Source organism: Gorilla gorilla, chromosome 12, assembly GCF_029281585.2.
Source record: "Gorilla gorilla gorilla isolate KB3781 chromosome 12, NHGRI_mGorGor1-v2.1_pri, whole genome shotgun sequence".
Taxonomy (NCBI): Eukaryota; Metazoa; Chordata; class Mammalia; order Primates; family Hominidae; genus Gorilla; species Gorilla gorilla.
The window spans coordinates 38,826,012-38,838,673 of record NC_073236.2 but is presented as its reverse complement, the minus strand read 5'-3'; the positions used below and the strand labels follow the sequence as shown (position 1 = coordinate 38,838,673).

The following is a 12,662-nucleotide window of genomic DNA, read 5'->3' as shown; positions in this document are numbered from 1 at the left end:
GCATCTGACGTTTTTCACCCCATTCCTGTACTCAGTGCAGTCCCACCTCATATGCAGTACAGGACCGACAGACTGACATCTGCTGAGTGTCAGCGCAGGTTTGGAGAGGCAGGCAAGGATCCCACCATGCAGGCGCGCTGGGGAGACTTACGGATCAGTTCGTTCAAGCGTCTGCTTCATGGGTGGGGTCACGCCACTTACCAGAGGCCCGAGATGGGCAGGTGGCTGAGCTGGGGCTGGGTTCTGATCTTTCTACCATCCCACGGGACCTCCCCAAACTCCTCTCATGCCCCACCCACCACAGAGAATCCTGCAGTTTTGAAATGAGGACTCCTTGTCACTTTAGAAATTAAGAAGAATTTTCTGGGTATCTATCATTTTACACATTTTGAGGATTCATGTTTCATGCAATCCCAGCTCCCTATTAAAATACGGCTCGTTTATAGCACATAGGGCAACCTATACTTCATCACTTCAGCAAAAACCTAGTAGTCAAACCCAATTACCATGCGTTTTTCTGGTAGGACACAATTTACCTTTTGATTAGAGTTCGAATAAATCCAACCTTTATTGATGAGAGGCAGTATAATTTACCTTAAAGCAGACCTATCTTAGCTCAAATTCCCACCCTACAATTTACTAGCAGTATGGCTTTTGGCAATTTTAATAACTTTTCAAAGCCTTAGTTTCCTCATTAGTAAAAAATAGTGACATTAAAAAAAATAGTGACATTAAGAGCATATATCTTATTAAGGACTAAATGAAGTTAATGCATATAAATGACCTGAGAAATAGTAAGTACTGAATGAATGTCAGATAATAACATTCAAAATCAAAAAAGGAGCTTTTTCCTCCTTCGCCTCTTTGGGCATATAAAAACTGTTTGATGAATGAATGGAATAAATGCATGTATGAATGAATAAACATATGAATGGTGCTTTCACTCAGAGAAGGGCAAACCATGTCTGCTGGTGTTATTTATGTAACAGACTGTAACAGCAAGGTGTGCTACTCTGTCCCATCGATGTATATCCTCTGACAGTAGAAACCCTGTCCTGTTTATCTTTCTGTATCCTCACAGTGCTTAACCACGTGCCTGGTAAATAAAGGGTGTCTGTCAGATGGATGGATGGACTAAAGGATGGATGGAAGGAAGAAAGGACGGACAGAAGGATGGATAGAAGGGAGGGTGGCTAGAAGAAAGGATGGACAGATGGCGGCTGGATGGAAGGAAGGATGGATGGAAGGATGGATAGACGGTGGCTGGATGGAAGGACGGATGGAAGGATGGACAGATGATGGCTGGATGGAAGGATGGATAGATGATGGCTGGATGGAAGGAAGGACGGATGGAAGGATGGATAGATGATGGCTGGATGGAAGGAAGGATGGATAGATGGATGGATGAACCAGTTGAGGAACACGTCATTTGCCATTGCTACAGGTGTCCTTCTAGGCATTCCTTTGAGCAGCCAGCAGAGGGCGCGCATGCTCTCAAAAAGAGCAAGAGGCAGCCTTGGAGGGGGCGATGGGCCTTTCAGCACAACAGCTCTTGTCCAGGTAGCCCCATTTTCATGACCCCATCCAGGTGCAAACACCAACAGCCCTTCAGGACTTCTTCCTCATAACCCAACGTTTTTTTTGAAAAAAAAAAAAATAGTAAGCATCACAGGCACATATAGCCTCGATGAAAGTTTTGAAGCAATGAAGTAAAGCATCACAAGTCCACTGAGGTTGGGATAAAGGCCACTGGGTGGGGGACTGGTTCCCGGTTTGCTGCTGGGCACAGCCGTACTTCTGTTTATCAACAAAAAAGTAGAATTTTGTGGCTCTAGGAGATGGTGACTTAAAAGGGCTCTGAGGTCAACTTTATAGAAAACATAAAAAAAAAAAGTTCTCCACGTGGGAAAAGTTATCAGAGAAAACAAACCAACAACTTCTAATTTTCAAGAACAAACCAATCCTACACTCACAGATGATTTTTCATTAGTGTTATCTTCTTATTTCTACAAATACTTGTCATTACAGGACATTTTAGAAGTATACAAAATAGACAAGTAATATAATGAAACCTTGGCATCATCATTAGGCTTCAACAATCATCAACGTTTTGTCATTCTTATTTTATCTATCCCTCTACTTTTGGGGGTGGGCTGGAGTCATTTGTACTTGCTTATTCTTCACACTTGAATCACACAGTTTAGTTTAAAAAAAAACAAATACCACATTTTGGAACATATTTCTTTAAGTCTTACAAAAAAACAAGGCAGGCTCCTTGAGGAAATATCCTCCGTCTCGACTATCTGTGGATTTCCATGATCTCTGGAAAATTCCACTGCAAAAGATAAGGCCTCAGGAATGAACACAGGGCAGGAAGGCACCGGAGGGTGCAATTCCCATGCCGGCTGGCTCAGAACATCTCTCAGTGCACTGTGGCATAGGTACTTTGGGGTTAACCAAAGGCATGGGTCACAAGGAGGAAAAATACTTTGTTATAACAGGAGTGAAAGCGATAACCTTGCTGCCTGTTATTTTAAAATTCAGAAAAGGCAGGAAGCAGAAAAACTCCAGGCACTGAGGGGGATGTTCATACGCCTACCTCAATTTTAGCAGTTTCTGGCTCGATTTCCCCCTTCCTGTTAGAGTAAAAATTCCATTAAAGTAATTGGAGTCAGGCAAGCATTGGGCTCCCAGTCAGGCCCTGGATCAGTGAGAAAAATATTCCAGCTGGGAAGGCGTAAGTCAAAAGCCACTTTTTACCTATTCTGGTAAAAGGTGGAATGGCAGCTCGGTGACTCCATTTCTTTTCACGAGAAGGCCCAGCCTTTTCCTGGTCAATTTAAGGGTGCACTGAGGAGGTGGGGAGAGCAGCAGGGCTCTGGCATGGCCCAGGCTGTCTGAGTGAAGCCTGCTCAAGGCGCACATGCCGTGTCTTGAGGGGAGCAGGCGGGGAGGTGGCCTGTCCAGGGTGGGGCTCTTCTCTTTAAGGTGAGCAGCCACCTCTGAGAGGCCTGTGCAGGGGCAGGAAGGGGAGGGACAGTGAGCATCTAGAAAGCCACCAGGAGTGCCCCTGAGGGCCAGGCGGAGCTGCTGGGACCTCAGCGAGGCAGGATGGCCAAACGAGCATCTCCCTAAGCCCCCAGACACCTGCACCACTGTGTATCAATCTCAGCGTGCAACGGTTCACGTCGCTGTGCCCCGACAGAACCCGCCTGTCGCCTATGGTAGGTGTGGGTGCACTTCAGAAGTTGTGTGGCCAGGGGAGGGTCTGCGTAGATGGTGATGGGGGAAGCAACAGAGACAGAGCTCCAGCAGAGATGTTATTTCTGCTTCTTTCTGTCCCTTCTAAGGGTCTCCAAATCCTTAGTGCTCCCAGGGCAGACGCCAAGGTTAGCTAGAGTTACATTTACAATCAAAGGCTGGGTCAGAATCAGGCACTTCTGAAGATACACAGTCCTGGACTAATATAAGTAAAACATTATATATTATTAAAAGAGATCCAATATGTAAAGGTTTTCCTCCAAAACAAAACAAAAAACGAAACAAAACAAAACAAAAAACGAAACAAAACAACACCTCTCCAAACAATTCTAATATCTGGGGGTCACAGTGAGAGCTGCTGCTGCTAGGCCTTGCAGAGCTTCCCTGCTGGCACACCACAAATGGGGTGCCACCCAGCTCCCTCTGCAGTCTCCAGTAGGCCGTGATATGGTTATCATCATTTCCCACATCTCCCTGGATGCCTGCGTTGGATGAGAAACAACAGAGCTGCTTCCATCTCCTCCTGATGGCAGCCTGGGCTGGGAGCTAGGAAAGCAAAGTTATAGAGGTGCAGGGAGGTACTACCCAGGACCGAGGCAGGCATCCATGCAGGGCAATCCAACGCCAAGTGCACAAGTGCAAACAGAGGTGGAGGCAGCGAGCAGATGTGTCTGCCAGAGTGAGGGGCGAGGGAAGAGGACATCAGGGGTGTGGCCTGGAGGCAGGGATGAGGACCTGGATTTGCTCCTTGTCCTTTGCAGAGACTGCAATATGCTTTCATAAGCAAATGGGGCTTGGCAGGGCAGTGCACAGGGCTTGGGAGGAAGTCCTGGCTGCCCGGAAATGGCGGCAGGACCCCTTCCCACACAGCAGCAGGGACAGAGGCCAGCCCGGGAAGGGGATCACCTGGACGTTGGAGTCCTGGACCAGGCAGAGCTGCTCCTGGATCTTGTGGAGCTCTTCCTGTTGCCACCGGATATTGGCCTGCAGGATCCGCGTCCGCTGCTCTAGCTGGTCTTTGATGGTCTGGAACATGCTGAACTGTGCCGAAAACTTCAAGGTGGAGCCGAAAAACATAACCAGATGAAAGAGTTATTTCAGCCTTGCAGGCAGATCTTGCTGCTGCTCGGTCTGTACACTTCATTTCCGTCCCTTAGCCGTCTTTCCCAGCGTCCCTAAGGAGCCCACGGCTGGGTCCTGGGCAGTGAACAGGGGCTGCAGATGAGGTCTGGGCATCCTGGGGGCCCCTGTGCCAGTCTTTCTCAGGCTGGCTATGACAGCAGGCCCGCCTGAATCTGCAGACCTGACTTACTGCCCTGCAGTCCAGGAGGGCCACAGAATTGGGACAGGATTTTGTAAGCAATGTTCACAAACTGATATTCCAAATTTAGAGAGATGAACAAATGGTTCTGGAGATGAATGTTAAAAGCAGGGCATCAGAGAGTCCCTTTTCCCCCTCATTTAGGGCATAGCAGTTTGTATGTGACAGCTTCACAGGCATTTTTGGGTCTGGTCATTATCCTAAATCTGATCCTGGCTCTCTCCAAAACAGCCTGGGATCATCGAGAACTTATCATTCCCCCTCACCCTCCCCTCTCCAGCCTTACTTGCTACTATGCACGTCTCGGAAATCTGTGCAAAAAACGAACAAAACAATCACCCAGTCTTTGTCCCGAGGGCCCCCTCTCCAGTGTGACTGACCTCGGGGTAAAGACATGGTGATTGTTTTGGGTCTCCCCTTCCTTTGGACCCTTAATCCTTTCTGGGGAAGGAGGCTGGCCTTAGGAAACTTGCAGGTAGTCTCTGCCTCCTGTCCCGTCTCCCTCAACACAGGCTCCTCTGCTTCCTGGAAACACTGTTTGGGAGGGATGGCAGGAGGGGCCTGCAGCCCCTGCTCTGGGCTCTTTGGGGCTATGACTCCCATATCTTGAGGCAAATGAGTTTGCTAGATTCATTCTGTTTTTCTCTTTCTCCCTTTTTACCATGACTTAACCTCCACTCCCTCAATCCCTAGCCCAACAATCTCCCTAGTCTGTTTCCTGCCCGCTGTCTTTTGCAAATGCCCCCAGGGCCTCTCTCTTTTCCTCTGCCCTTTGACCTCCCAGACACAGGGAAGCAAGGAGAACAGGAGAGTTGAGAAACAGGATGAAATAACTGAAAGCATAGCTTTTGAAGCAGCAAAATAATAATAAAAAGAACCAGTAAGAGTAAGAATAACAGGTGCTGACATGTGCAGAGACCCTCAGGTGCCAGCTGCTGCCCCAGGCAAGTAGAGGTACACGTATTGTGCTTCTTCATGACGAGCCCATGCCACCCCAAGAGGCTGCACCCTGCTGGAAGTCACACAGCGAGATGGTGGCAGCACCAACATGTAAATCCCAAGTCTTAGGAGCTGAGCAAGGCCAAGAAGTTTTGCTCACAAGACACTCCCATCTTGACCAGAGTGGCTTTGACCTCAGACTTCCTTTAAAAGGAAGGTTCTGTTGCTACCCATGCATTGAAAAATACCTGTGCTGGGCCGGGGGTGGTGACTCATGCCTGTAATCCCAGCACTTTGAGAGGCCGAGGTGGGCAGATCACCTGAGATCAAGAGTTTGAGACCAGCCTGGCCAACATGGCGAAACCCCATCTCCACTAAAAAATACAAAAATTAGCCAGGCGTGGTGGTGGGCACCCGTAATCCCAGCTACTCGGGAGGCTGAGGCAGGAGAATTGCTTGAATCCAGGAGGTAGAGGTTGCAGTGAGCCGAGATTGCACCACTGCACTCCAGCCTGGGCAACAGAGTGAGACTCCGTCTCAAAAAATACATATATAAACAAAAATAACAAAAATTAAAAAAAAAACCTGCGCTATCCCAGACTCACAAAAATCCCAGTCAGATTGTGACTAATCAGACCACTCTGTGAGGATTTTGAAAGAGAATTCAACGGAGAAAGCAAACGAGCTATCCCAAGTATTTAACGAAACACAAAAGCTTCTCTGGCAGGTTCTACAAAGTCGGGAAACTCAGCGTTGCCCCTTCCACCTGCAGTGGAGGCGGCTCATGGGTGCCGAGTTGGCTTGGAAAGGGAGTGGCGATGGGCTGGGTTAGGAGGTGGTGGCTGCCTCTCACGTTATTCGGATTTTTTCAGGGCCTCCCAGACACCCCATCATTAGGCCCTCCTTACCTTCTTGATGGTGATGTTTTTGATAAAGAGAGCTACTCTAATTTAAAGACATTTTAGAACCATAGTATGAAGAAAGAGGCTTTTTGGAAAACCACCAGTTACCCAGATAACCGCTCCTCAGATTTTGGATTTCATTTTTCCCTTCTTTCCCTGAAGGGTGAGGGGAGTGAGAGAAAAATCCCAGAATCTTGTTGTTTCACATGAAGTGGGTATTTCACATGAAGTGGGAAGAACTGTGTGACTTGGAAAGTCAGTATTATGCAGGGATGTCTTAAAGAATATAGTTATTGGCTGGGTGCGGTGGCTCACGCCTGTAATCCCAGCACTTTGGGAGGCTGAGGTGGGCGGATCACCTGAGGTCAGGAATTCAAGACCAGCCTGGCCAACACAGCGAAACCCCGTCTCTACAAAAAATACAAAATTAGCTGGGTGTAGTGGTGCATTCCTGTAATCCCAGCTACTTGGGAGGCTGAGGCAGAAGAATCGCTGGAACCCAGGAGGTGGAGGTTGCAGTGAGCCGAGATGCTGCCATTGCACTCCAGCCTGGGCAAAAAGAGTGAAACTCCGTCTTGGAAAAAAAAAAAAAAAAAAATATATATATATATATATATATATAGTTATTATTAAATATAGTACATATGACAGACTAAGAAGTTCAATAAATGAAAAATCAGAATTCCAAAAGAGACTGCATCACACCGTCGTGTCTTATAAACACAGACATTCTTTATAATGCAAGACCCAGAAGTTAAAGACATTTTCATTTTATGCCCCTTTGGATTAAAAGGTTACTAATTTCTTACCAAATAGGCCTTGGAAATTTAAAGAGAAAAACAGTATTCAGGTTTTTTTTTTCTTTTGGCCTAATGAGGGTGAATATAGGCAGTTTTAATGAGTAGATTCCAGAAGGGTAGCTTTTTTACACCAATCTTCAAGCCTGACTCTGGCAAGCAGCACGTGTTAGCATGTGTCTTACTCCAGGAATGCATGAGAGACCCCCACTAAGAGGGCATATGTTCTGAAACAGTTTTCATCAGTGGTGACAGATGTGTGCCAAGACAGAGAGGGGCACCTGCTGCTGAACCGCCGTCTGGGATGCAGCTCTAGCTTGTGGCCATGGTCTGGGCAGAGCTAAGTCTCCTATGAGGGAACTGAAGTCAGAGCTCAGGCCTGGGCAGGGTTTGTCACTCCCTGTGTTCATAACTCCCTGCTGAAGCACATCCCTGCTGTCCCCCTACCGCACCATCTGGCAACCTCCTACCCACCTTTCCGGGGCCAACTCAAGCGTCACCTCCTCCAGGAAGCCACGTCAGACTTCCCTGGGCAGAATATTTCCTTCATGGTTCTATAAAAACGCATGCCCTGCCACGGCGGCGTCTCTGTTTACATGCCTGTCTCTCCCTTTAGTTCTGAGAACTAAAAGCAAGGGCTGACTTACATCTTTACATCCCTAACACCTCGCTCACTGACTGACCCAAATAGTAACTCACCGAATGTTGTTGAAACAAGGATGGAATTACTCAGCAAAGCTGTAATCCTTTTCTTTTCTTTCTTTCTTTCTTTCTTTTTTTTTAAGCAAATGTGATATTTATAGTGCTGGACTCACGGCTTTTAGATCCTTTCAGTCTTTCTATGACATGCAGCCCAATTCAGACCTTTTCTAAAATACCATGGCCAATTTGGAGTCGTAAAGAACAAGAGGAATGTGGAAAAGTGGCAAAGAGGTGAACAGAGACTGTTAAAAGAATTAAAAAAACAGACTCTGGACTTTTGCAGCAACTTGGATGGAGCTGGAAGTCATTATTCTAAATGAAGCAACTCAGAAATGGAAAACCAAATATCGTATGTTTTCACTTCTAAGTGGGAGCTAAACTATGAGGTCACAAAGGCATAAGAATGAAATGATGGACTTTGGGACTGGTGGGGCAAGGGTGGGAGGGGGGGTGTGAGGCATAAAGGACTACATATTGGGTACAGTGTACACTGCTCGGGTGACAGGTACACAAAATCTCAGAAATCACCCCTAAAGAACTTATCCATACAACCAAACACCACCTGTTCCCTCAAAACTATTGAAATTTAAAAAAAGAAAACCCCAGACACTGGAAAAAAGAACTTGGAGACGAGAGGGTGGGTGTGGGGGGAACCTCATGGCTCGACACAGGCCACACACACATTGGGAGGGACGTTCCCCCATGTCAGGGCCTTGGTTGGGACCTAAGTGTACAAGACCATCAGCGCAGCACACTGCGGGCTTCTGGCTTGAGAGGGGCTGCCCTTTCCTGGGTCCCAGACTCACCTGTGCCATGGGAGCGGGTGTGCTCTGCAGAACGGTCTGAGGCAGGAGCTGCTGTGTGAGGTCGCAGGACGATGGGGAAGGCAGAGGGGCCTGTGGGAGAGAAAGGGGCTTTGTTACCACTGCTTCTGCCATTCCAGGGGACAGGGATGTGGTCTCTTGGTCCGGTGGGTTCTCTGCGTTCCGCACTGGGGTGAACAGCTGCAAGTCAAGAGTTCTAGAAAGTATAGGTGTCTGTTCCCTGGCTGCACTGCTTCCTACGCAGGGCACATGGGCAGAACCCCTGCACAACTGGTGCAGGCTTCCGCCCCACCACAGTGTGCTCTGCCAGGCTGCTGCTACCTGCCCAAGCCTGGTAGCTCAGCTCTACTTCCCTTCCCTTGCCTGCTGTCCTGGACTCCGCCCTGGGTGGATTTGGTTGCTCTCCTCCCAAATGGACTAATTCTTAGCGGTGTCATCAAGCAGGACGACGTGCGTGGACTGCTACCATGAGCTGGCTTGTGCATCCGTATCTTTTCTGCTCAGCGCTAATGCAGATGGACAGACACGCCATGCATGTTTCTCCATGAACTCATCCAGGCAGTGAGGACTGGGGCAATTTCACCAGCCTCTGCCCAGAACCTTTTAAGAGACTCCTGGGAAGTGAGCTGAGTCACATCTGTGTTCCCTGATCACTCGGGTGGGTGGGGGAGACAATGTATAGTAACAAGAAATGAAACACTCTGCTTCACGGGCTAGTGGTTTTTTTTTTTTTTAAAGAACAGTGAAAGGACTCGTCTGAAGTTATTCCGACACGGCCCCTAGTTGCTAGGGCCTATATAAAAAAGCAGCTCAAATGGAAAGTGTCACCCAGGACAGCATTGGGAGGAAATGACACCAGGAGACCTTGTTTCAGTGAGAAGTCCCAGGCACAGGGCTGATCCAGAAGCTGGTCTGGGTTCTGTTTCCCTGCGCAGCTGGGAGGAGACAGAAGCACTCTGGGCCTCCGTTGTTGGCAAAGTGAGTCACACTGGACAGGAGAGTCTGGAAGAATAGCAGGCACAGCTTGCAAGCGCATCTGGAGGTGGCTGGAGAGAAAGTAAGTGGTCTTTGCCACATTCTACTTGAAAATAAAACGCATCGCCCAAGCTTCTCAAGCAGTGTGTGCACAGCCTTTATGGAGACAGCAAGCAGGAAGGTGGCAAGTTCACTCCATCTCCAAAGTGACAGTGAAGTGTGGGTGGGAGGGGTTTGGCAACTATCTGGAGGTGGGCCCTAAAATTCCTGGGTACTTCTCCCATCTAGAAGTGGAGGTCTATATCCCTCTTGATGGGTGAGCTCGGGGCTGCTTTGACCAAGAGGTATGGCAGCGGTGATACTATATGACTTCCGTGGCTAGGTCACAGAGGTCTGCATGGTTCCTGCCTGCGTCTCCAGGTGTCTCCTCTTGGAACCTGGAGTCCACCACCATGCCAGGAGAAGCCTAAGGCTTGAGAGGCCCATGCAAGTCAATGACGGATGGCCTCAGCTGAGCCCAGTCCTCAGCCACCCAGCCCGGCTGCTGGACATTCATGTGCAGACACCATCTGGTGGGTGCATTCCATAGCCTAGGCCCACGAGATCCCCGACACCAAGGAGCAGAGAAGTGCCATCCCCATGATGCCCTTTCTGAATTCCTGACCCAGACTCCATGAACTTCATACATGTGGTTGCTTTAGGCCACTAAGTTAGGTGTAGTTTGCTACCTGGCAATAGATGACCAGAGTGGTGCACACCAGTGACTTTACATATAGCCAGGGCCATACACCCCGATGTTCTGGAAGGATCTGGCACATGTTGGGGACGCTACCTGATATGTGCAGAGGTACATTTTTGTTGACACTGAGCTGCTCAAATATTTTCACCAGCATGAAAGGGGATTCAAAACAGAAGAATCCTAATTGTGTAGCCCCAGGGGCTCTGGGGGTATGAGGGTATGACCCCGGGTTTGCAGTTTTGCCTTTAATCCTAAAAATTCACTTGGATTTTGTATTCTATGGATATGCATCCATGTTAATTTTGTCATGCAAATGTTTAAAATTAGTTGCCAATTAAATTACTTAACTTCCCACCCCCATCTGCCACCCTACACTCCCAATCCCTAAGTAAAACGGATTCTCTGGGGAGACGCAGCACATCGCCTGTGGCTCTGCAGCCCCCACCACATTGTAGCGTACCCCCGTGGAGGAGTTTGGGGTCAGGCACTTACCGGCATGGTGGCTGCTTGGCTGAGCCCGGGGACAGGTAACTCTTGGGGCAGGGTGGCTGATCTTGGCAAAGCCGGGGTGCTGGCCTCTGCCATCAGCTTGGTGGGAGTGGCTGTAAGAAAGCAACGAATGACCTTCTTAACTTCCATGTACTTAGCACGTACTCATCCGAAGAGGGGACCCATGACCGTGGTGTGCCCAGCACAAGAGCTCGCTTGGGATCTCTGATAAAGGAAGTCCACCATGCAGGGTTGAGCTGAACCACAGAAGCCCAGCCTGGGAGCAGGTAGGAGACACCACAAACACTCCCTAAACTTCATTTCGGCTGCTTGGTCCAATGAGCTGCCTGATCAGACGCCTCCCCAAAATTACTAAAAGCAGTCAAGGGATCAGATCTGTGCACAACCCACTCAATGTCTTTGCTTGGCAATGAATGGATACCAGAGTGTGGAGAGGTGATCAGGAGGCGGGAAGTCTGGGAAAGGAAAGGAGGAGTATAAACTGCACGGCAACCTCTGTCGGAGGCACAGACTGCCCTGGTTCCACTTGGGCCCGGGACCCTCTGTGGGGCTGTCCCTCTGGTCTGATGGGGACATCCCGCTCCCCATCCATGGACTCGCACTCACAGGTGGGTTCTGACATGGCTGTGTGCGAGGATTTGTGGGAACTTCTTGAGGACGCCGATGGCGAATGACTGGTATTAAGGCCCGAGGCACCCACGTCGAGTGCGTTAAAGTGCTGCCGAGGTTCCAGGCTTGAGCCCTTGTCCTGAAACACACACATCAAACAGTCCTCATGTCAGCATCAAGAGGAAAGAATCAGTGGGCGTGACTTTAGTTCTAAATATGTCGACAACCTCAGAAGCTGCTGAGACAAATACCATAGTTGTTCGGGGACGATTCCAAAGATGCTCGGGTAGAGTATATACATATATGTAACCTAAAGCCTCAGAGAGGCTTGCAGCTGAAAAGCAGCGTTTATTACCCTTTCTCACCTTTTGTTTTTATTGTTTACATTTTCGTAACTGACTTTGCATTTTATTATTTCCTCAACATTGTCACCTCACCACCCAGCATCTTGACTTTCCAAGAAGGGGGAAAGAGGTTCTAGAAATAAGGTTGCTGCTGGCAGTGGACTGTAAACTCATCCACTGGGACAGGTGCCTTTGGATCTTCCTGGGTCCTTCCCAGGCTTTCTCCTGTTACTCATTCTCTGCAGCCTCAGTGTCCCCTGGAGTGGAGAACCGGGGAGGGCAAGGGGTCTCCTGTCTTTCGACCTCTCGCTCCTGACTGACCCTGGCTCCCAGGATGTCTCTGCTTCAAATACAGTGTCACGAGAAAGCAGCTGTGACAGTCTGACTCCGAGGGACTGTTTTTCCATCCCCTGTGGCTTAGCTGTTATAGGCACATGAAAACAGGGGTTGGTTTGGGGCTGGGTGCGGTGGCTCACGCCTGTAATCCCAGCTCTTTGGGAGGCTGAGGCAGGCGGATCATTTGAGGTCAGGAGTTCGAGACCAGCCTGGCCAACATGGTGAAACATCGTCTTTACTAAAAATACAAAAATTAGCTGGACGTGGTGGCAGGCGCCTGTAATCCCAGCTACTTGGGAGGCTGAGGCGGGAGAATGGTTTGAACTTCGGAGGCAGAGGTTGCAGTGAGCCAAGATCACACCACTGCGCTCCACACTCCAGCCTGGGCAACATAGTAAGACTC

General features: G+C 48.9%; 1 protein-coding gene across 6 annotated transcripts in view; it reads right to left on the bottom strand.

The window, feature by feature from the left end:
* The window catches only part of NPAS2 (neuronal PAS domain protein 2), a 176,471-nt gene that overhangs the window by 10,313 nt on the left and 153,496 nt on the right, over nt 1-12,662 (bottom strand). For all 6 annotated transcript variants that reach the window (XM_004031512.5, XM_063695622.1, XM_063695623.1 and 3 more), the window contains 4 exons: nt 11,577-11,718; nt 10,953-11,062; nt 8,729-8,818; nt 4,168-4,314 (listed from right to left, as the gene is read on the bottom strand). In XM_004031512.5, coding sequence (XP_004031560.3) covers nt 4,168-4,314; nt 8,729-8,818; nt 10,953-11,062; nt 11,577-11,718 — 489 coding nt within the window. The remainder of the gene's footprint in view (nt 1-4,167; nt 4,315-8,728; nt 8,819-10,952; nt 11,063-11,576; nt 11,719-12,662) is intronic.